Raw genomic sequence first — 25,189 nt, forward strand, 5'->3', positions numbered from 1 at the left:
TTCTCAGAGAGTGGTGAATCTGTGGAATTCTCTGCTCAATGAAGTGGTGGAAGCTTCCCCAGTAAATATATTGAAGACAAGGTTGGATCGATTAGTGCATAGTAGAGGAATTGAGGGTTATGGGGAAAAGGCAGGTAGGTGGAGATGAGTCCATGGCCAGATCAGCCATGATCTTATTGAATGGCAGAGCAGGCTCGACGGGCCAGATGGCCGACTCCTGCTCCTATTTCTTACGTTCTTATGCTTGGAGAAGTGGATCCTCTTAGGTCCCCTGAGGCGAGGTGGAGGCTGAGTGGGTGGGGCTTCTGAGGGAGTCAACGGTCGGAGCCTCATAGGGGGCAGGTTCTCTGGAGTCCTGAGTCTGTGAGGACTGAGGGAGCAGGGACTCCGTGGTCAATGGGCAGAGGGGGCGGGACCTCAGAGAAGCAACCTGCCCTGTGAATGGGGAGGGGTGAATCAGCTCCATTTGAACCTCCGTGGCAATACGCTATCCAACCCCCCCCCCACCCCCTTCTGTCTACTCAGAGACTGACCAACATCTGCCCCCCTCCGTCTCTCCATAGAAAACCGTCATCCACAGCCGCCAGTTCCCCTTCCGGTTCCTTGCTGCCTTCCGCGTCCTCGCTGAGCTGGATGAGCGGCTGAAACACAAGGGTGAGTGGGGTGGGGATGGGGAGGGTGGGGGAGCCCTCTTACATTGGGAGGGAAAGAAAGTAACAGGTGGTGGGGTTGTGTGGGGATGGATGAGAGGGTGGGCAATGTGGATACCCACTGATTCTCTGAGGTCAGGTTTAGGGAGAAATGGGGAATAGAAGGTTGAGGCAGAGCTGTGGAGGTCGAGGGGAGTGAAGAAGTGTGGGGAGGGGGTCAGGGATGAGCATGAAGGATAAGGGGGAGGGCACGGTTGAGGCTGTAGATAGGGAGGACACAGCTGAGGTCATGGAGGGTGAAGTTTTGGCCAGTGCCAATTGGGACAGTGAGGTTAGTGGCGAGGGAGTTCAAGGAGAAGGATGAGGTCAGGGACGAGGGGAAGGGTGAGGTCAGGGACGAGGGGGTGAGGTCAGGGACGAGGGAAAGGGTGAGATCAGGGACGAGGGAAAGGGTGAGATCAGGGACGAGGGGAAGGGTGAGGTCAGGGACGAGGGGGTGAGGTCAGGGACGAGGGAAAGGGTGAGGTCAGGGACGAGGGGGTGAGGTCAGGGACGAGGGGAAGGGTGAGGTCAGGGACGAGGGGGTGAGGTCAGGGACGAGGGAAAGGGTGAGATCAGGGACGAGGGGAAGGGTGAGGTCAGGGACGAGGGGGTGAGGTCAGGGACGAGGGAAAGGGTGAGATCAGGGACGAGGGGAAGGGTGAGGTCAGGGACAAGGGGAAGGGTGAGGTCAGGGACGAGGGAAAGGGTGAGATCAGGGACGAGGGGAAGGGTGAGGTCAGGGGCAGGGGAGGGAGAAGACAGGGACGAGGGGAAGGGTGAGGTCAGGGACGAGGGGAAGGGTGAGGTCAGGGGCAGGGGAGGGATGAGGTCAGGGACGAGGGGAGGGATGAGGTCAGGGGCAGGGGAGGGAAAGGTCAAAGGGGGCCAGTGGAAGCATGAGGGAAGAGAGGCAAGAAAGGTCGAGGTGGGAGGTGAGGGACGTCAAAGGCAAGCACGGAAGAGCCAAGGGAGGAATGGAAGTGTGTTACAGTGATGAATGGAGAGGCGAGGGAGAAGGCAACTTTTGTAAGCGAAGCCAGCCCACTTGTCTTGCATCCTTCTGGTGGGATCGTGTGCAGGGAGAAGGCCCCCGCACAAACTTCCCCATCAGCAGGTTAACATCGACCCTGAATTTTTTCACACCCGTCTCCCCACAGCTGACTCTTTTTTCCTCTCTCCCTTGGCCAGACGACCCCCTGCCGTCCAGGCAGGAGATGATACAGCAGGTCATGGCCTCTATCCGCCAGCGGCAGTGTCGGTTCCAGGGGTTCAGGGTCCGTTCCCGTCCGTCCCAGGCTGCAGCCCGTGCCTTCACGTCGCTCTCCACCCAAGTGACCAGGAAACTCAAGAAGTTGCAGGAACGCAAGTAAGTGGCGTCTGCTGAGGACGTGACGAGGCAGCCTCGCTCAATCCCTCACGCAGAAGGTTTCCCGCCGCGTCCACTCCTCCCAGGGCTTCCAGCACATGCAGTTGTGATTACTTCCCTTTCGGGAAAGCAGTAGAAGAGGATGCAGGAGAATTTTGCCAGAATGTCTAGATTGGAGGATTGAAGATGGAAGGAGAGGGGGACACACACGGGTTATTTTCTGTGGAGCACTAGAGGCTGAGCGGAGACCTGACAGATGTTAATAAAATGATGAGAGCAGTAGGTAAAGTTGAGACACCGAGTACTTTTCTGAGGTTAGAGATGTCACATTGTCGACAACAAACGTGACGGTACAGTGGCAGAGCAGTTAGCGTAACGCTTTACTGCACCAGCAGCCCAGGTTTCAATTCCCGCCACTGTCGGTAAAGAGTTTGTATGTTCTCCCAGTGATGCTTGGGTTTCCTCCTGGTGCTCTGGTTTCCTCCTACATTCCAAAGATGTGGAGGTTAGGATTAGTGAGTGGGGGGGATGATACGTTGGCACCAGAAGCGTGGTGACGTTTGTGGGCTGCTCCCAGCACATTCCTGAACTGATCCGGTCGTTGACACGAACGACGTGTGTGCTTTGATACTTTGAAGTCCCTGTGAAGTGAATAAACTGAATCTGTAATTTTTAAGGTGAGAGGAGGAAAGTTCAAAGTAGATGTGTGGGACAAGTTTTTTAAAATTTGTTTTTACACAGAGAGCAGTGTGTTCCTGGAGTGCTCTGCCCAGAGTGGTGGTGACGGCAGACACAACAGCGGTGTTTAAGAGGCTTTTGCACAGACACTTGAATATGCAGGGCATAGAGGGGTATGCTTATGTGCAGGCATCCTCTGGGGCTTGACTTTTCTACCCTGGGGAAAAAGTTTCTGATTGTCCAACCTATCAAAATCTCAACAACGTCTACACTTTGTTTTCTCAGCGAAAACAGCTCAAGTGTGTGCTTTTGTGGTCGCCCATTACAGAAAAGATGTAGAGGCTTCAGAGAGGGTTCAGAGAAGGTTCGCCAGGATGTTCCCTGAATTAGAGGGTGTGAGCAGAGACTGGGTAGATTTGGGTTATTTTCTCTAGAGCATTGGAGGCTGAAGGTAGCCTGACAAATCTTAATAAAATCATCAAAGGCACAGATAGGATTGATGGCTGGAGACTTTTTCCCCCCAAGGTGAAAGGGTCAAATACTAGAGTTGATAAGTTTGGTTTTACAAGATGTATAGCATGTTGGCCTTCATTAGTCAGGGGACTGAGTTCAAGAGTCACGAGGTAATGCTACGACTCTAAAATTCCTGGCTAGACAACACTGGGAATATTGTGTTCAGTTCTGGTCAAATTAGAGGAAGGACGTGGGAGCTTTCGAGAGGATGCCGAGGAGATTTCCCAGGATTCTGCCTGGACTGGAGGGCATGTGTTATGAAGATAGGCTGAATGAACTGGTGCTTTTCTCTTTGGAGTGAAGAAAGATGAGAAGTTACTCGGTAGAGGTGTCCAAGTAGATGAGAGGCACAGATGGGGTGGATAGCCAAAGACATTCTCCCCAGGATGGAAATAGGGAACATAATTTTAAGGTGAAAGTATAAGAGTGATGTCAGAGATAAGTTCTTTACACAGAGTGGTGAGGGTGTGTGCTCTGCCACGGGAGTTGGAACAGGCAGATGCTTTGGGGCATTTAGGAAACTCTTGAATAGGCACATGGATGATAAAATGGGGGTCTGTGTTGGAGATGAGGCGTAGTCAGTTAAAAGGCTGTCACAACATCATTTGAAAGATCTGTATTATGCTGTAATATTCCACGCTCTGTGTGGGTCTAAGTTTAGAGGGGGTAAATTTCGAGGAGACGTGGAGCATCTTTTCTACGGTATTTAGATGCCTGAAATGTGGGGTGGTGGTAAAGGCAGATAAGATGATAGGATTCAAGAGTATTGTAAATAGGGAGATAAATACGCAGGGAATGGAGGAATGTGGATCATGAAAGGTCGAAAGAATTAATAAACACAGCTATTGTGTCTGGAGTCCCTATTCCTGTTCTGTACTGTATGTGAACCATCCAGCACAGAAACTGGGTAGGACGCTCACAGGGAAGTGTCGTAGAATAAAGGCACCGAGGCATACAGATACATAGTTCCCTCAAAGTGGCTTCACAGGTAGGCAGAATGATCTTTTCCAAGCTGGTCTTCATCAGTCAGTGCACTGAATGAAAGTGTTGGGATATTACGTTGCCATTGTGCAAGACATCGGTGAGGCTGCCACCTGGAGCATTGTGTACAGTTGTGGTCACTCTGCTGGAGGAGTGGCCCTATTAAGTTGTAAAGGGTGAAGAGGAGTTTTATGGGAATGTTGACACACTCGAGGGCCTGGGTGAAAGGGAGATGCTGGGCTGGCTGGGAGTGTAGGAAACTCAGGGTGACCTCATAGAGGTGCATAAAATCCTGAGGGGCAGAGATGTGGACAACACTCTCAGTAAGGAAATAACAATCTAGAGGGCACAGGTAGAAGTTGGGAGGGCGAAAGATTTAAATGAGACCTGAGGGGCAACTTCTTCCACACAGAGAATCATGGGTATGTGGAAGGAGCTGCCAGACGGAGCTGGTGTAATTGCATTTGATAGTTACTTGGACAGGTACATGGATAGAAAAGCTGTGCAGAGCTATGGGCCAAACGTAGCCAGATGGGGAAAGTTTAAGGCATAGATCTTGGTCGGGCAAATGGCTTCACTGGGCAAATGGGTTGGCATGGACAAGTTGGGCCAAAGGGCCCATTTCTGTGCTCTACTCCTCTGAATGTATTTTCATGCCAGACAAGATCAGAATCAGGTTTATTATGGCTGACATATGACATAAAATTTGTTTTTTCCCCTCCCCCTGTGCCCCCACTCCCTACCCTCTCCTCCCCTCCCCCCCCACCTTCAGGAATGTTCGGTATGACCGGAGCCTCCTGGATCAGTACAGGAACGCCCTGGAGAATGCCATCGAGATCTCAGCCACACACAACATTCCCCCTCTCTCAGGCCGCACCGTCGTCCTGTGTCCTGTCGGTCTGCTGACGGAGCAGCCCTGGCAGGGGACATGGGACGACTTCTTTCCCGGGACCCAGAGCAAGACCCAGCTTAGGGCCCCCAAGGTGAGATCTCTTCCCGCCTCCCTTGTCACCCTGCCCCGTGTCAGTTTTCTCAGGCACCAAGAGAGGCCCACCCTCCCACCCCAAAAAAACGTGAGTGGATCTGTTCTCCTTCAAGGATGTCCCAACACCAGAGGCCATCCCGAGAAGACTGCCCAAATGTTTCCCTGGGGACTGGAGGTCTGTCCCATCCACAGCGACTAAAGGAATGAAGAGGTTGCAGACACTGGAATCTGGGGCAACAATTGATCTGCTGGAGTTTTAGCAGGTGACCAGCATCTGTGGTGGTGGGGGGAGATTGGGTGAAGGGGTGAATGAATTCTGGTGCAGTTGACAAGATGCTGAAGAAGGCCTATGCTGTTAGTCTTCGTTAGTCAGAAAATTAAGTTCAAAAGCTGCAAGGTAATGTTGCAGCTCTATAAAACTCTGCTTAAGACTACACTTGGATTGCTGTGTTCAATTCTGATCACCTCGCTGTAGAAACAATGTGGAAGCTTTAAAGAGGGTACAGTGGATATTTACCAAGATGCTACCAGGATTAGGCAGCACGTCTTGTGAAGAAAGGCTGAGCGAGCGAGGGCTTTTCCCTTTGGAGTGAAGGAGGATGAGTGGGGACTTAATATCGGTGCAGAAGATGTTAAGCGACATCGGCGAAATGGAGAGCCAGCAGCTTTTTCACAGGCTGATAAGAGTGGACATCCTTTCAAAATGATTGGAGGAAAGTGGAAGGAAGATATTAGATGAATCTTTTATATCAGAGTGATAAATACTTGGGACTCAATGCCAGGGGGTGATGGTAGAGGCAGATTAGGAACGTTTAGTTTGGCACGTGGTTAATAGAAACAAGGAGAGCTACGTGGAGGGAATATTGATCTTGGGGTTGGTTAAGATGTCACACAACATCATTTGTTCTAACAAGGGGCAATGAGAAAATGGGGATGTCTTACTCCAATGATAGTGTCCTGGTGGGACCACCCCTCGGATGTTGTGCCTGGGAGACACAAGAGACTTAAAATGCTGGAGTTCCAAAGCAGCCCATCCAAAACACTAGAGGAACTTAGAGGGCAGGGCACTTTCTGTGGAGGAAGTGGACAGTCAGTATTACAGGTCGAGATCCCTTATCAGGACTGGAAAGAAAGAGGGAGATAGCCAGTGTAAAGAAAGGGGTGGGCGGTGTGGGGTGGAGCAAGATCTGGCAGGTGAGAGGTGGATCCTGTAGTGTGAATATTGGGAACAGGTTTGGTCTCTCGGCCTATAGAAGGTGAGGTGTGTGACAGAGGGAGTGAAAGTGCAGAGACATCTCACGCCAACAATATAGGGTGCAATTGACATTGCCCCTTGGAATACTGTGAATTCCAGTTAATTGGGATATTTTGGGACCAGTACATTTTGCCCCAGTTAAGCAGGTCCCAAAGCTGCATTGGAATAATTAAAAAGTATAAAACAGACAAGCCCAGTTTAACTGAGTAACAAATCATGTGGTTAAATGAAATACAGAACATATTATAACACTATCAATACATCTACATTACTGTATAACTGTATTAATTCTGAGTAGCTATTGACAGAGGAATTCACCTGCCATGTTTTTTTTTGATTGATTGTAAATGAACATAATCACAGATACTGTAGATAATGGACTGCCTTCATACAATCCTTTAGATGATTGCATCCTCCAAATCTTCACTTTAGTTGTAACATTCAAGATGATTGTCGATACCATCATAATTCCTAATTTGAAGTAGTGAAATCGTTTCATTTTCACTCCTGGCTGTTTCCCAGCCAAGTCTGAATGCTTGAAAGTGCAGAGAATAAAAGTTCTGAGTTGTCGTACTGCTTATTTCTCGACAACTATCAGCAACAAAAATCACTGCTTTTTAAACACAAGCACGCTAAACTGAAGCTATCTTAAAAACTGATTGCTCTAAGCATTGTGTAGTGTCTAAAGGCCATGTAAGTGCACGTGACTGTCACGAGTTAGATAGTATTTGGCAACACTCTCCTGTCCCAATTAAGCAGCATAGTGTTCCAAATAAATGAAGTTAATCCCAGCTGTTTACTAGATTTAGTTTTTATTCTTTAAGAGCTGTCCCAAATAAGTGGCTTTCCTGGTTAACCTATGGCCCAATTAACTAGAATCCACTGTATTGTGGGCAGGTCAGGTTTGGTTCAGCTCTTGGGCTGTATTCCAGAGTTCAGGAGAATGAGGGGGAAAGTCTCAGAGAAACATTCCGAATGTTAAAAGGCCTGAACAGATTAGATATGGCCAAATTATTTCCCATGGTAGGGGAATCTAGGACAAAGGGGCACAACTTCAGGATTGAAGGATGTCCATTCAGAATAGAGATACAGAGAAATTACGTTAGTCAGAGGGTGGTAAATCTGGAATTTGTTGCCACGAGCAGCTGTGGAGGTCAAGTCATTGGGTGTATTTAAGGTGGTTCTTGATTAGCCAGGGTATTGAGGGGTATGGGGAAAAGGCAGGGGGGTGGGGATGACTGGAAGAATTGGATCAGCCCATGATTGAATGGCGGAGCAGACTTGATGGGCCAAATGGCCTACTTCTGCTCCTATATCTTGTGGTGTTATGGAAATGGAGAAGGGAAGGAGGAGTAGTTGGAGAGGGGAGATGAGGAGGAACAAAGAAGAGGAAGGGGAGGCTTGCTTCACATGGAGTGCTGGAGGAGAGACATCTTACTCCAATAATGCAGGGTCCCAATGAGACAGTCCCTGGAATATTGTGTACGGATCTGGCTCTCTGACTTGAGGAAGCGAAGGGAGAATACTCGAATAGGTTCTGTGGAGAGTTATACAGTTAAGTTTATTCCATACATCAGTTGGAAACAGTCCAGATGGGATTCCCAGCAATAATTCCCTGGCATAAGAGGGTTATGTGTTTTAAAAAGGAATAACAATTGTATTTATTGTTGTTTGGAAGAATGGGGGCTGGGGTAGTGAAAGATGCCATGTCTTGGGGAGGGTAACAGGGGAGATGTGGAGGTGATCCTACTGGTGGGAGAGTCACGAACAAGGGGACAGAGTTACAAGATCAGGGAGATGGTTATTTAGCAGAGAAGGATGCTTGACAGATTGGGGAGGGTGGAATTGAGACTGGGGAACTGGGAGAGGAGCTGAGATGAGACCTGATGCAGATCAACACCATTCAAATAGCATTGTAATTTGTTTATTATTGTCATGCATCAACCGCTATAGTGAAAATCTTTTGTTTCCACACCATCCGGACAGATCTTTCCATACACAAGTACATCGAAGTAGTCAAAAGGAAAAATAAAGCAGAATGTAAAATTTAATGCTACAGTTAGAGCAAATGTGCAGTGCAGGGAAACAAATCAAGTCAAAAGGCCCTGACGAGAAGATCAAGAGTTCATTTTTATCATGCCAGACGTCCTTCCAAGGGTCTGATAACAGGGTAGAAGCTGTCCTTGAGCGTGGTGGGAGGTGCTCTTGAGCTTTTGCCCGACGGGAAGGGGAAGGGGGAGAAGGAAGGGGGTTTTGGTTAAGCTGGCTGCTTTAATGAGGCATGGAGAGGAGGCTGGTTTCCATGATCTACCGAGGCGCATCCACAACTCTGCAGCTTCTCGCGGTCACGGTCAGAGCAGCGATAATGGGTCTAGGTCAGAAGTATCGACTGTTTACTCTTTTCCATAGATGCTGCCCGACCTGCTGAGTCTCTCCAGCATTTTCTTTGTGTGTTGCTTTTGGACTTTTGGCATCTGCAGATTTTTTGGTGTTTGTGACGCAACCCGATAGGTTGATGGTATATTGATAAACATTGGTGTGGATTGCTGGGGATGTGCTGAATTTCCTTGGCCCCCTGAGGAAACACACACATACTGATGCGATTCTTGGTGTTGATGATATTATTTGCTCCTGCTTTCCTCAGCCGTTTCCCTTCTTCACCTAGCTTCAGGAGACCGCTGTGCTGCTGGGACTGATGGCCAAGCACGTCAGCGAGCATTGCCGCCTGGTCCTGTGCACCAGCCGTTCCCACCGGGAAGTGAAAGCTCTCTGCGGATCGATCCTCTCCGGTGTGACCCAGGTCCTAGAGCAGGCCAAGGTCAGAGCTCTCCCCCACCGCCACCGCAAGGATCTGGCAGGTGTTGGGAGTTTGGGGATGGGGGGAATGGGGCAGGGGATGGTGGGGGCGGGTGCACTGCAAACTTCCACCCTGACCTTGGTCAAGTTGAGCAGTTGACCTCGTGGCAGGGTTGGGGGGAGGACGGGGAGAGGGGAGCGGAATATGCATGCCATGCCAGGTAGGGAGGGGATTTTGTTTGGATGATGGAGATGCCGGGCTGTCCCTTGGTGTTGGTTGGAGGAGGAAGAAGGTTGGGGAAAATGAAGGGGAGGAGATGGAGGGGGAGGGGGCAAGATGGACTTGGGGGCGGGAGGGCGGAAGTGGAGGAGGAATGGGAAAAGCAGTGGTGGAGAGGGGGAAAGAGAGGGGTGAGGGGAGATAAAGAGGCTGAAGGGAACTGACTCGGCAAAACGTAATGGGGAGAGTGTGTTTTCCTCTTGGTAATGCTGCAGGAGGAGGCCCCTCCCTGTAAGGTACTGGTGAGAGGGTGGTGCTGACGTGGTGTTGGGGCGGGTGTGAGTGGAGAGTGGCAGGGCCCTCCATCTGGAGGTGTGTTGGCATTGTGGGAGTCATTCTACTGGATCTAACTGTCAACCCCTTCCCAATGAACATCCCTATCCCCATACCTTCTGCCCCCCATATCCCCCCCACTCGCTCTCACCCTAAACCCCCCCACTCCCTGATTTTATGCTGCCCCCTTCCCTCCTCACCACCCCTGTCCTCTCTCCCCACCCCGCACACTCTGTCTGCAGGAAATGGAGGACGCGGACAAGGGGGATGGCTTGTTCATGACTGACGTTTCCCACTCTTTCCTCACCGAGTGCATTCGAGATCACGTGCAGGTGGGTGCCAGTGCCTCGAGGCGCAGTGGGACGGTGGACGAGAGGGGCGGGGATAGGCTGCCCTCGACAGCACGGGGTGGCTAGGTGGGGAAAGTGTGGGGAGTATGAGGTGCAGTTAATGGGATAGATAGTGGCAATGAGGGTGAGTCCAACCAGGCAGAGGGAGAGAGGCGGAGGGGCAGAGAGGGAAATGGTGCCTCGAGGGTGTGCAACTGTCAGAACCATCATATTGGTATAAACTCTCATTACAGTAATAAATAGTTATTAAAAGAAATACACATTTCAGGTTATTAGTCCTAATACGGTGGCTACCTAATAAAACAGCTACTGAATGTACAGTATGTTTGTGGTCTTCTCGCTGTCGTAGCCCATCTACTTCAAGGATCAATGTGTTGTGCGTTCAGAGATGCTCTTCTGCACACCACTGTTGTACCGCATGGTCATGTGAATTACTGTCAATTTCCTCTCTGGCCATTCATCTCTGACCTCTCATTAAAAAGTTGCTTATGCCCACAGAACTGCTGCTTGCTGATTGTTTTATCATTTTTCGTAGCTTTTTCTGTAACTCTAAAGACTGTTGTTAGTAAAATTCCCAGGAGATCATCAGCTGCTGAGATACTCAAACCACCCCATCTGGCACCAACAATCATCTCATGATCAAAGTCGCTCAGATCACGTTTCTTCCCCATTGCGCTGTTTGGTCTGAACAACAATTAAACCCATTGACCACGTCCATAAGATACAGGAGCAGAATTAGGCCATTTGGCCCATCGAGTCTGCTCCACCATCATGGCTGATCCATTTCCCTCTCAGCCCGATCTCTTGCCTTCTCCCCATTTCCCTTCATGCCCAGACTAATCAAGAATCTATCAACCTCATCCCTAAATGACTTGGCCTTCCACAGATTCGCCGCTCTCTGGCTAAAGAAACGCACCCTCATATCTGCCTGCTTTTATGCACTGAGTCGCTGCCACATGATTGGCTGATTAGGTATTTGCATAAATGAACAGGTGTACTTGATAGTGTGGCCCCTGAGTGTGTACTGAGGTACTTGGTATTGGAATTGGGGACATAGAACAGCACAGATCACTGCTCGCCCTTTAGCTCATGTTGCAGCAGCCTCTTAACCTCCTCCAACCTAACCCTTCCCTCCTACATAACCCATCCATGTGCCTATCCAGGAGTCCCTTAAATGTCCCTAATGTATCTGCCTCCACCACCACCCAGGCAGCGTGTTCTAGGCACTTACAACTTTGTGTGTATATATATATTTTTTAAACCCTATCTTAACATCTCCCCTGTACTTTCCTCCATTCACCTTCGAATTATGTCCTCCAGTATTAGCCATAACTGCCCTGGGATAAAGGCCCTGGCTATCCAGTCTATCTATGCCTTTTGAGATTACGAAGACATGCAGTCCTCTTTTATTGTCATTTAGTAATGCATGCATTAAGAAATGATACAATATTTCCTCCGGTGTGATATCACAAAACACAGGACAGACCAGGACTGAAAAAACTGACAAAACCACATAACTATAACATATAATTACAACAGTGCAACAATACCATAACTCGATGAAGAAGTCCATGAGCACAATAAAAAGTTCAAAGTCTCTCAAATGTCCCACATCTCACGCAGACAGGAGAAGGAAGAAAAACTCTCCCTGCCATGCCCGACCACAATCCGTCTCTGAGTCATCCGAAAACTTCAAGCCTCCGAATCAGCTCTCTGACACCGAGTACTGAGCGGCATCTCTGTCCGAATGATTCGACCTCAATCTCGGTCGCTAACAGCAGGCAAAGCCGGGGATTTTGAGGCCTTCCCTCCGGAAGATTCCCGATCATGCAGTAACGACAGCAGCGAACAAGCGTTTCAGAAATTTCTCCAGATGTTCCTCTGTGCTTTCACGTTCGTCTCCATCAAATCAGAATTGTCCACAGCCCATATTTAACGGATACGATATCATGTTTCACCGGAGGGCTGCGCACACGTGGCGCGCTGCTCTCTCTCCTCCCGCCGATTTATCACCCCGTACACCTCTAACAAGTTATTGATGCATTATTGCCTCATATCCTGGGTGGCAGAGAGGAGATGCGTCTCTACCAAAGGAGATGTAAGGTGCTCTTTCACTCCTTTTGCCTGTAGGTCACCCTTGCGCAAGGTGCAGCCCACTGCAACCCCCTCCCCCCGATCAGGGTTACATGAAGACATGGGATCAGGTGGTGGATGGTTGTATGCGTAGCTGGAGCGTACCACAAGTCCTGGTTATGCGACCACTGACGCCAGGCGGACAATCTCTGAAGAGCATTGAGAATGGCTGCCCCTCCACCCCCCCTGCTCCACAGTCTTGTAAAAACACTGCCCGGGAGAAGGCAATAGCAAACCACTCTGTTAGAAAAAAATATGGCCAGGATATTCATGGTCACGGAAAGACCATGATCATCCACGTCATACGATACAGCCCATAATGATGACAATGACTGAGGTACAGCGAAAAGCTTGTCTTGCATACTGTTCGTACAGAACAGATCATTACGCAGTGCACTGAGGTAGAACAGGGTAAAATAATAAGGAATTAGAGCTGCTGAGGAGCTGCAGTGCAGGCAAGCAGGCAGACTGTAAGATCAGAGTGGGGTAGATTGTGGAGTTAAGTGTCCAATTTATGATACTAGGCGGCTATTTTATAGACTGTTAACAGCAGGATAGAAGCTGTCCTCGAGCCTGATGGGAGGGGAGAAAAGAGAATGTCTGGGATGGGTGGGGTCTTTGATTATGTTGGCTGCTTTTACTGAAGCAGTTGGAGGTGTAGAGGGGGAGGCTGGTTTCTGTGATGTGAGCACTCTGAAGTCTCCTGCGGAGCGGTTGCCGTATCAAGCTGTGATGCATCTGCACAGCGTGGCGCAGAGAAAAGTTCTATTTTGCGTGCCATCCAGGCAGAGCGCTCGAGGCATGCGTACGTCGTGGTTGCACAAAAGGAAAAGCTGTGACAGGATGTGGAATGTGGTATCACATTACAGAGAAAACGCAGAGCAGGCGAAGAATGAGGTGCAAGGGACTCGAGAAGATAGACTGGGAAATCAGGAGTCTGTCCTTATCTGCTCAAGGTAATAGTGCGGTAGAATCTGCCCTTCAGCCTGGGGGTATGTGCGTTTGTACCTTCTGCGTGGCAGGAGAGAGGAGGTCTGGGTTGGGAGGGTGGTCTACTGTTCCCGAGGCAGTCGGAAGTGCAGGGAAGGGTCCAGCGAGGGGTTAAATGGTTTGTGTCGGGCTGGGCTGGGTCTCCAGCTCAGTGCAATTTCCTGGGCAAAGCCGTGGCTTGTTCGGTTGGGATGTTTCAAAAAGGAACAAGTCACGGGACCTGCTAGATTGCCTTGGCCCTATGACCGGGCAGAGGAGCTGCTAAGCTTCCTTGGCCTTGGCAAACCCCACCCAACGCCCCATCTAGTGGTTGGACTGGCAGTGTGGAGAGGGTCCCACAATTGGGCTAGTCCCTGTAACCAGAAGGGGGCAGGGGCTGGGGAATTGCTCTAGAATGGACGATGGCGTGTGGTGGAGTCTGTTTCGCCGAGCAATGCAGAGGAGGGTTTGCCTGACTCTTCTCCCCTTACCCGGCAGATCGACACCCTTCTGGACCTGTCCCGCAGTTCACAGACGGAGGAGATGGTCCAAGTCTACCGTCGCCTTGTCAACAGCAACCTCCTCTTCGTCCAGGTGGATCTCTCAGCCCAGAGAAAAAGGTAGGCCCAGGGCCTCTTCTCCAAGCTATTCTTGTCAGGTTGGTTTGTTGCGCAGTGTCGTGTCCCATCCAAGGGAGAGAGGATGGGATGAGCAGGAGGGAGGTGGAATGGAGTGGGGTGGAAGGAAGAGTATGGGCAGTGGGGGAGATGGACAGGAAGGGAAAGCAGGGCAGTGGGAGTGGGAGAGGACAGAAGATGCTGGAGACACTCAGTAGATCATCTGTAGAAAGAGAAGCAATTTATGATTTTTGTGACCTTGGTCACTCTAATCTTCTAACCACTCCCCCCAGCTCTCTGAGGAGAGAATTCTGGAGATTTCTTTCCCTCCCTCTCACAGAATGTTAGGGGCTCAGAAAGCCTCCAAAGTGCCCGTGGACACTGCATTCTCCCTCACCTGGTCACGGGCATCTCTGAAGAGGGGCTTGCAGTTGGCACAGCCTGAGCCCTCTGGCTGAAACTGGGTCTATGAACAAACACGTTGGCCAATAACCAGGAGCAGAGGGACAATGAGGTCTCCTATCCGACTGTTTCCTTGAAGCTTATTAATTGCAGATGTTTACTGCAGGAGCAAGGACACCTTAATCCCTCTCTGTCTCTCTCTCTGCTTCAACAGTATCGACCCTGAAATGAGCAGCCGCGGAAATGATGTCACCCTCTTTGGCTACAGTGACCAGATCTTAAGGTAAGACAGAAAAATAGTGAACATTTTGTGGGTGTGAGTGATGGGACGGTGCAGAGGGGGCCTCAACCCATGTATGACCCTGTCCCTGGGAGTGTGTGATGGGACGGTGCGGAGGGAGCCTCACCCTGTGTCTGACCCTGTCCCTGGGAGTGTGTGATGGGACGGTGTGGGAGGGAGCCTCACCCTGTGTCTGACCCTGTCCCTGGTTGTGTGTGATAGGACATTGTGGAGGGAGCCTCACCCTGTGTCTGACCCTGTCCCTGGGAGTGTGTGACGGGACGGTGTGGGAGGGAGCCTCACCCTGTGTCTGACCCTGTCCTTGGGGGTGTGTGATGGGACGTTGTGGAGGGAGCCTCACCCTGTGTCTGACCCTGTCCCTGGGAGTGTATAATGGGACGGTGTGGAGGGAGTCTCACCCTGTGTCTGACCTTGTCCCTGGGAGTGTGTGACGGGACGGTGTGGAAGGAGCCTCGCCCTGTGCCTTACCTTGACCCTGGTCTGATATGTGTCCTGTGTGATACTGGGAAGCTGTCGGTAACTATCCAGTCTGAGCTCAAATCTGCTTGCTCAAGGTTTCTGTGCGAGCGAGGTTCCTGCCGTCTCCTGGAACACGTGGAGAAGATTGATGACATCTTCCGTCTTCCGAAAGCCCGAGAGAATGTCCGTGTCCTCAAGGAGATGGAACCAACTTCCCTTTCCAGTGTTCTCCAGGCTCCCATCCACAGGTCAGAGAGTCGTTCAACCCATCTTGTCCATGCCAACCAAGCTGCCATCTGCTCTGGTCCCATTTGCCCGGGATTGGCTCATATCCCTCTCAAAGTTCCCTATCTGTCCAAAAGTCTTCTAACCATTGTAGATGTCCCTCCCTCTCCCTCCTCTGCTTCAGCTTTTTCCACTTTCCCACTAGCCACTGTGTGAGAAACTTTCCCCACTAGCTTGCTTGTTGTCACAGGCAGAGACACACAAACTATACAGAACTCTGAAAAGTCTTAGGCCCATGTAAAAACAAGTCTGTAAAGCAAAGATGCTTGCAAAAAGAATGCAGTGAAAAGTTTCTAAATATCTAAAAAATTACTATAAAGAGCAGCAAACAGTGAAACCTAAAATTAAATGACTATTTGGTGTAACCACGCTTTGCCTTTAAAACTGCATCAAATCTCTTAAGTACACTGTCATGCAGTTTTATAAGAAAATCAGCTGGTAGGTTGTTCCAAGCATCTTGGAGAACTTGCCACAGTTCTTTTACAGAGTTTGGCTGTCTTGCTTCTGCCTCTCTAGGTAATCCTGGACAGCCTCAATGATGTTACGATCAAGGCTCTGTGAAGGCCATGCAGTTAGAAACCCATATAAACAAAAATCTGGGGAGCCAAAGACCTTTGCACAGTTCTGTACGTGTCATGAAAAGTAGCTGTATCTGCAGTGGAGGCGTAGCACAAGACAACAACAATCATCAGTTAACATTTAGACATTGCGGTGGATGTGGTGTCTATGGATTTTAGTAAGGTGCTTGACAAGGTTCCCCACAGTAGGCTCATTTAGAAAATCAGGAGACATAGGATCCAGGAAAACTTGATCTGTGGATTCAGAATTGGCTTGCCCGCAAAAGGCAGTGGGTGGGTGTAGATAGTATATTCTGCCTGGAAGTCCGTGATGAGTGATATTCTGCAGAGATCTATTCTGGGACTCCTGCTTATTATGATTTTTATCTTTTATTCTAGAGTAGCTTTATTTATCACAGGTACATCGAAACCTACAGTGTGTCGTTTTGCATCAAATCAAATCAGCAAAATTTGTGATGGCTGGCCCACGAGTGGAGCCTCAGAGCACCAACATAGCACGTCCACAACTCAGTAACTTCAAACCATGCATCTTTGGAATGTGGGAGGAAACTGGAGCACCTGGAAGAATTTCGTGTGGAATTGAACACTGATCTTAGAGCTGTAAAGTGATTTTTATAAATGACTTAATCAGGGGTGGCTTAATCAGTTTTCAGATGACACAAAGGTCGGTGGTGTTGTGGATAGTGTGGAAGGTTACCATATGTTAGAATGGGACATTGACAGAGCTGGGCTAGGAAGTTTCAGATGGAATTCAATTGGGGAAAAGTGTGAAGTGATTCACTTTGGAAGGTTGAATTTGAAGACAGAATTCAAGGTTAATGGCAGGGTTCTTAAAAAGCTGCGGAAGAACAGAGGGATAAGATCATAAGACATGAGCAGAATTAGGCTATTTGCTCTATCGAGTTTGCTCTGCCATTCGATAATTGATTTATTATCCCCCGAACCCCATTCTGCCTCTCCCCATAACCTTTAACACCCTGATTAATCAAGAACCTATCGCGTGGCCAAGTGGTTAAGGCGTTTGTCTGGTGAATTGAAGGTCGCTAGTTCGAGCCTCAGCTGAGGCAGCGTGTGTGTCCTTAGAGCAAGGCACTTAACCAAACGTTGCTCTGCGACGACACCGGTGCCAAGCTGTATGGGTCCTAATGCCCTTCCCTTGGACAACATCGGTGGCATGGAGAGGGGAGATTTGCAGCATGGGCAACTGCTGGTCTTCCATACAACCTTGCCCAGGCCTGTGCCCTGGAAACCTTCCAAGGCGCAAATCCATGGTCTCACGAGACGAACAGATGCCTATTATTATCAGCCTCCATCTTAATTATACCCAATGACTCGGCCTGCACAGCCCTCTGCGACAGTGGCTTCCAGAAATTCACCACCTGGCTAAACAAATCTTTCTTCATCTCTGTTTGAAATGAATGTCCCTCAATTCTGTGGCTCTGCACTCTGGTCCCACAACCATCACTATAGGAGATGGTCTCTCCACTTCCACTCTGTCTAGTGCTTTCAATATTCAATAGGTTTCCATGAGATCCCTCCACATTCCTCTGAACTCTAGTGAGTACAGGCCCAAAGCCATAACATGCTTGTCATATGTAAACCCTTTCATTCCGGGAATTATTCTTGTGAACCTCTCCTGGGCTCTCTCCAATGCTAGCACATTTTCTTCTTAGATAAGGCACCCAAGACTGTTCACAATACTCTTAACTGCCGTCTGACTAACAGCTTATAAAGCTTCAGCATTACATCCTTGTCTTTGCCCTCTAATCTTCTGGAAATAAATGCTAACATTGCATTTGCTTTGCTCACTACCAACTTAACTTGCAAGTTATCCTTTAGGGAATCCTGCAAGAGTACTCCCAAGTCACCTTGCACCTCTGAAATTTTTAATTTCCTCGCCATATAGAAAATAGTCCTTCCTCTAAATTGCATGACCATGCCCTTCTCTACATTGTAGTACATCTCCTACTTCTTTGCCTGTTCCCACAATTTGTCCAAGTTTTTCTGCAGACACTTACTTCCTCAACACTGCCTGTCCCTCCACATATTCTTGTATTGTCTGCCAGCCTGGCCGCAAAGCCATCAATTCCTTTATCCAAATCACTAATGTATAACCTGAAAAGAAGTGGTCCCACAGCAACACCTGTGACACACCACTAGGCAATGGCAGCCAACCAGAAAAAAGTCCTTTTACTTCCACTGTTTGCCTCCTGCCAGTCAGCCAATATTTGGTCCATGATAGTCCCTTCCACGTAATAACATGGGCTCTTGTTAAGTAGCCTCATATGTGGCACCTTGTCAAAATCTTAAAATCCAATTAAGCAACATCCACTCTCCTTTGTGTATCCTGACTATTATTTCCTCGAAGGATTCTATCAGATTTGTCAGGCCAGATTTCCCCTTTAGAAAACCATGCTGACTTTGGCCAATTTTATCTTGTCTCCAAATACCTCCATCCTTAATAATTGACTCATCGAAGTCAGGCTAACTGGTCTATAATTTCCTATCTTCTGCCTCCCTCTGAAAGACTGGACTGATATTTGCAATTTTCCAATCCTCAGGAACCATTCCACAATCTAGTGATTCTTGAAAGATCATTACTAATGCCTCCACAATCTCTTCAGGTACTTCTTTCAGAACCTTGGGGTATAGTCCATCTGCTCCTGGTGACTTGTCTACCTTCAGACTTTTCAGCTTCCTTAGTAATAGTAAAATCCCTTTAGTAATAGCAACTATATTCACCTCTGCCCCCGATACTATCGCATTTTTAGCATACTGTTCGTATCTTCGACTGTGACATAAAATATTTACTAAATTCGTCCGCCATTTTTTTGGACCCCATTACTACCTCTCCAGTGTCAGTTTCCAGGCGGTCTGATATCCATTCTTATTTTTCTATTACTGTTTATAATATTGAAAAATATATTCTTTCGTATTTTCGAGAATTGTATTTTCTTTCATATTATTGGCTAGTTTACCTTCCTATTTTATCTTTTTTTTTCCTCTTTATGGCTTTTTTCGTTGCTTTCTGTTTGTTTTTAAAAGCTTCCCGGTCCGCTATCTTCCCATTAATTTTTGTTATATGCCCTCTCTTTTGCTTTTCAGCTGTCTTTGACTTCACTTGTCAGCCACAGCTTAGCTTCATCCCCCCTTTATGATACTTCTTCATCTTGGGGATAAATCTTTACTGCTCTTTCCAAATTTCCCACCAACCATTGCAATTCTGCCGTCATTTGTGCAGGTGTTTCCTTCCAATCAACTTTGTCCAGCTCCTCTCTCATGCCTCTGCATTCCCTTTCCTCCATTGTAATACTGATACATCCAATTTCAGCTGCTCCTTCTTGAACTGTAGGGTAAATTCTATCACATTATGATCATTATCTCCTAAGGGTTCCTATGCCTTAAGCTCCTTAATCAAATCTGAGACATTACATAACACCCTGTCCAGAATTGCCATTCTCCTGGTGGGCTCAACCACAAGCTGCTCTAAAAAGCCATCTTGTAGACATTTCACAAATTCTCTTTCTTGGAATCCAGCACCAACCTGATTTTCCCCAATCTGTCCGCATATTGAAATTCTCCATGATTATCGCAACATTCCCCTTTTTAACATGCTTTTTCTATCTTCCATTGTAATTTGTATCCCACATCCTGGCTACCGTTCAGAAGCCTATATACAACTCCCATCAAGGTCTTTTTATCATTGTGGTTTCTTAAATCTACCCACAAGGATTCTCCATCTTCCAATCCTATGTCACCTCTTTCTAAGGATTTGATTTCATTTTTTACCAACACTTTCTCCCTCCCACCACCCCCTGCCCGGCTACCTGCCTGTCCATTCAATACAGTGTGTGTCCTTGTACGTTATGCTTCCACCTTTGATTTTCTTTCAGCCACGACTCAGAGATGCCCATCATACCTGCCAATTTCTAACTGCGCTACGAGATCATCTACCTTATTCTGTTAACTGTGTGCATTTAAATAAAGCCCCTTTAGTCCTGCATTCATCATCCTTTTTGATTTTGGCCCCCTATTACACTTTAACTCACCCCACTGACTGCAATTTTGCCCTATCATCTGCCTGTCCCACCCCACAGTCTCACTACATACTAGTATCTAGTTGTATGTCGACTGCCCCATCTTCAGCCCTATCCCTCTGGTTCCTGCACCCCTGCCAAATTAGGTTAAGCCCTCCCCAACAGCTCTAGCAAACTTGCCTGTGAAGATATTGGTCTCTCTCGGGTTCGGTTGTAACCTGTCATTTCTGCACAGATCACGCTTTCCCTGGGAGAAATCCCAGTGATCACAAAATCTGAAACCCTGCCCCCTGCGCCATGTCTTCAGCCATGCATTCATCTGCCAAATCATCCCTAACACTGATTGGTACGAGACACAGGCAACAATCTAGAGATTACTACCCAGCTCCCTAGATTTTCTCTTCAAGATCTATTCTCCTTTCCTACCTATGTCATTGACACTGATATGTAACATGATATCTGGCTGTTCACCCTTCCCCTTTAGAATACCGTGAATCCAACCCAAGTCATCCCTGACCTGGCACCTAGGGGGCAACATACCATCCATGTCTGTTTTCTGCTCCTCTAATTATGGAAACCAGCTAGCCACTGATTTTTAACCCTAGCCTGATCACAGGACAATTTGCAATGACCAATTAGCCTACTAATTGGTCATTGGTACGTCTTTGGTTTGTGGGAGGAAACCAGAGGACCCAGAGGAAACCCACATGCACGCTGGAAGAATATACAAATTTTCTTACAGAGGATAGCGGAATTGAACACTCAACTCTGACGCCCCCGAGCTGTAATAGTGTCATGCTAACCACTACGCTTCTGTGGTTAGATTGATCTTGGAGTTGATTAAAGGGTTAGCATAACATTGTGGACCACATGGTGCTGTTCTATATGGTAAATAGTAGAGGTACATATGAGCTTCTGCAGGTGCTGGAAATCTTAAGCAACACAAATTGCTGGAGGAACTCAACACGTCAGGCTGCGTCTATGGAGGGAAATGATCAGTCAACACTTTCTAGCCACAACCCATCACTGGGACTGGAAAGGACATGTAATTTGTAATCATAAAGATGACATAATTTACGTTAAGCAATACATACATTTTGTGTGTGTGTTACTTGGCATAAGTTATATGTAACTTGCATATGCGCAAAATGGACAACAAGCAGAGACGCTAGAGCGAGGCGGGGTAGGGAATTAAAATCTTCACATCTTTCTCCTCAAACCCCTAGTGTGAGGAGGGGCAGAAGGACCTATCTGATACTGGTGTGGACGACGGCAGAGCAGCAGTGGCTGAAGTTTCTGAGAATAGTTCACAAGGTGCAGGATAGATATGCCCAACAGAAAAAGTTCTCAAATGGCGGGGGGTAGGCAACCGTGGCTGACAAGGGAAGTTAAGGACAGTATAAAAGCCAAGGAAAGAGCATATAATGCAACAAAAGTGACTGGGAAGTTTTTAAAATCAATCAAAAGGCAGCTAAAAAGCCATAAGAAGGGAAAAGGTGAAATACGAGGGGAAATAAAATCAGTTTTTTCAGTTATATAAAGATTAAAAGGGAGGTGAGGGTTGATATTGGACCACTGGAAAGTTATGCTGGTGAGGTAGTAATGGGGGACAAAGAAACAGCGGATGAACTTAATGGGTATTCTGCGTCAGTCTTCACGGTGGAAGATGCTAGTAGTGTGCCAGAGGTCCGTGAGTGTCAGGAAGCAGGAGTGAGTGCCATTGCTATTACAAAGGAAAAAGTTCCAGGCAAACTGAAAGGTCTTAAGGTGGATAAGTCACCTGGACCAGATGGACTACATCCCAGAGTCCTGAGAGAGGTTGCTGAAGAGATAGCAGGTGCATTTGTTACGATCTTTCAAGAATCACTTGATTCTGGCATGGTTCCGGAGGACCGGAAAATTGCAAATGTCACTCCACTCTTTAAAAAGGGAGAAAGGCAAAAGGAAGGAAATTATAGGCCAGTTAGCCTAATCTCAGTGGTTGGGAAAGTGTTGGAGTCCATTCTTAAGGATGAGGTTTCAGGGTACTTGGAGATTAATGATAAAATAAGTCAAAGTTAGCATGGTTTCTGTAAAGGAAATCTTGCCTGACAAATTTGTTAGAGTTCTTCGGGGAAGTAACAAGCAAGGTGGACAAAGGAAAGGCAATGGATGTCATTTAGTTGGATTTTCAGGAGTTATTTGATAAAGTGCCACACAAGGCAGTTTAACAAGATAAAAGCCTATGGCATTACAGGAAAGGTACTGACATGGATAGAGGAATGACTGACAGGCAGGAGGGAGCAGCAAGGGGGAATAAAGGAGCCCTTTTCTGGTTGGGTGTCAGTGACTAGTGGTGTTCCTCAGGGGTCAGTGTTGGGACCGCTACTCTTCACATTGTTTATCAGTTATTTAGATCATGGAATTGATGGCTTCGTGGCAAAGTTTGGAGATGATACAAAGATGGGTGGAGGAGTAGGTAGTGCTGATCGCAGAAGGACTTTGATAAATTGGAAGAATGGGCAAAAAAGTGGCAGATAGAATACACTGTTGGGAAATGTATGATAATGCATTTTGGTAAAAGGAACAGAAATGCAGACCATTATCTAACTGGGAAGAAAATTCAAACATCAGAGGTGCAGAGGGACTTAGGAGACTCCCAGAAGGTTAATTTGACAGCTTCAGTCTGTGGTAAAGAAGGAAAATACAATGTTGGCATTTATTTCAACAGCAATAGAATATAATGCTGAGGAGATAATGCTGAGGCTGGAATTTAGAAGAATGCGGGGGAGTGGGAATTTCATTGAAACCTATTGAATGTTGAAAGGACTAGATAAGGTGAAAGTGGAGGGGATGTTTCCTCTGGTGGGGGTATCCAAAACTAGAGGGCACAGCCTCAAAATTGAGGGGTGGCCTTTTAGAACAAAATTCAGGATACCCCCACGTCCACCTTATCGAGTCCTTTCAACATTCGGTAGGTTTCAATGAGATCCTCCTCCCTGCATAAATTCCAGTGAGTACAGGACCAAAACTACCAAATATGTTAACCTACCAAAACTACCTCATATGTTAACCCCTTCGTTCCTGGAATCATCCTCGTGAACCTCCTCTGGACTCTCTCCAATGACAGCACATACTTTGAGATATGGGGCCCAAAGTTGTTGGCAATACTCAGAGTGTGGCCTGACTTGTATTCTACAAAGCCTCAGCATTATCCCCTTGCTTTTGTATTCTATTCCCCCTTGAAATAAATGCCAATTTCTGATCCTTCAGGTTCGTTCAGGAGTCAAAAACAGTAAGTAGTCTTAATTCCAAAATTTCTGTTTATTTTAGAATGCAAACAAACGTGCAAACTAAAGGAAAAGCTGAGAAATGATTCTATGAGGGGGATTAATGCTAAGGAGTATAAGACAAAGGAATAAAAAAATAAAAGATGGCGTTTCTGAAAAATCACTTTCATAGATAAGATAATGAAAATTCCTTCGTGATTAATAGGCTACATAATTAAAACATTTACATATCTGTAATGTGTTAATACTTACCAGTAAGAAAGATGACAAACTGTTAGTTTAGCTGCTATACCGCTTCTGTCAGTGAGTTTGAAAAATTCATGAGTTTGTTAAAAAGTACAAATCTTAAAAAAGTATTATTTTAAAAAAAGGCGGTTTAACAGTGCCAGCCCCTTCCCTCCTCGGACCGCTCCCCTCCGACGGCTCTGACCCCACAACCCCGTTTCCCTGCAGGTGGAGGACTGTCCGGATCTTCGTCTCCTCCACGTTCCGGGACATGGCAGGGGAGCGGGACCTGCTGGTGCGCGCCGTCCTCCCCGAGCTGCGGGCGAGGGCTGCTCCCCACCGAATTCACTTGCAGGAGGTCGACCTGCGCTGGGGCATCACCGAGGAGGAGAGCCGCAGCAACAGGTAGGTGGCCTGGACTTCGATTCTGACCCCTGTGACCTTCAGCCACGATTTCCCTCCAATCCCTGACCTTTGGTCAGAACCCCACTCTGACCCCGTGACCCTTAGTCTTTAGCACCTCCCTCAATTAGTCTTGGTCGCTAGCCCCCGACCTTATGAAGGTCTGGCATGATCTTCCTCTGATACTGACCCTATGACCTTTCCTACAACACTGACCTCATGATCCTGTTGTGACTCTGACACTGATCCGTAACCTTTAGATGTGAATTTCCATTGACACTGACCCCCTGACCCTTGGGAATGAACTCCACCTGACCCTTCTGCAACCCTGCACGACCTCCTCCCTCTGACCCCACCCCACTATCCCTTAGCGTGACATCCCTCCGAGCGCCATCCTGGGATGTGAGGGATGTGACCTCTGCCCCACCCCCCCCCCCCCACCACGCACGCTGTGACTCCAGGGTGACTCTTCACCCATCGCCGGGACTCTCCTCCTTTCATATTGCCGTCCTGCCCTCACTCCCCCTCTCCCCTTCACACTTCCGACGACTTTCTTATCTTCCCACTGCTTCTCCCCCATCCGCAGACAACTGGAGCTTTGCTTGTCTGAGGTTTCCCGCTGCCAGCTCTTCGTGCTGATCCTGGGCGAGCGTTACGGACAGATCCTGGACAGCTACTCCCTGCCAGACCTGCCCCAGTTCCAGTGGGTAAGGAAGAACTCAGCTCGGATGTTCAAACCCCATTGGCCTCTACCAAAGCTACACGTTCCCCTTTTGAGTGCAGTACTAGACGGAGGTTGGGATGTTGAACTCTTATCGGGGACAGAGGTCTGCTCTCCCACCTGAAAGTGATAGGGGTGAGTGCGGGACTAGAGAGCCCTGGCTCCATTTATAGAGTCCCAGTGAGACCACCCCTGGAATATTGTGTACAGGTCTGGTCTCCCTGCCTAAGGAAGTAGATGACCATGATATTTTCCCAGGGTAGGGTGTTTAAAACTAAAGGGCATAGATTTACGGTCAGAGAAGAAAGATTTAAAAAGTATTTAGATGAGTATATGCATTGGAAAGGCAAAGTAGGAAGGGTATGATAGGATCAAAAAGATCACAGGGCTTTCACCAAGGTGAATTATAAAGGCTGTCTTCCCTGGAGCAATGGAGGCCGATAAAGGTTTATCAAATGAAGCAAAGCAAAGCACAGAAGGGATAGATGGAGTCTTTTCCCCAGGGTAGGGAGTCCAGAACCAGAGGGAACAGGCTTAAGGCAGGAGGGGAAAGATTTAAACAGGACGTTTTTCACACACAGGTATGTGGAACGAGCCGGCAGAGGAAGAGGTTGAGGTGGGC

The 25,189-nt window shown here is 48.0% G+C and overlaps 1 protein-coding gene across 6 annotated transcripts in view; it reads left to right on the top strand.

Moving 5' to 3' along the window:
* Nucleotides 1–25,189, top strand: part of tep1 (telomerase-associated protein 1) — a 139,307-nt gene that overhangs the window by 32,806 nt on the left and 81,312 nt on the right. For all 6 annotated transcript variants that reach the window (XM_063060160.1, XM_063060158.1, XM_063060159.1 and 3 more), the window contains exons 10-19: nt 564–654; nt 1,881–2,058; nt 5,003–5,213; nt 9,136–9,288; nt 10,062–10,151; nt 13,770–13,891; nt 14,505–14,573; nt 15,146–15,298; nt 23,673–23,849; nt 24,433–24,553. In XM_063060160.1, the coding sequence (XP_062916230.1) occupies nt 564–654; nt 1,881–2,058; nt 5,003–5,213; nt 9,136–9,288; nt 10,062–10,151; nt 13,770–13,891; nt 14,505–14,573; nt 15,146–15,298; nt 23,673–23,849; nt 24,433–24,553 (1,365 nt within the window). The remainder of the gene's footprint in view (nt 1–563; nt 655–1,880; nt 2,059–5,002; nt 5,214–9,135; nt 9,289–10,061; nt 10,152–13,769; nt 13,892–14,504; nt 14,574–15,145; nt 15,299–23,672; nt 23,850–24,432; nt 24,554–25,189) is intronic.

This window comes from Mobula hypostoma, chromosome 10, assembly GCF_963921235.1.
Source record: "Mobula hypostoma chromosome 10, sMobHyp1.1, whole genome shotgun sequence".
Lineage (NCBI taxonomy): Eukaryota > Metazoa > Chordata > Chondrichthyes > Myliobatiformes > Myliobatidae > Mobula > Mobula hypostoma.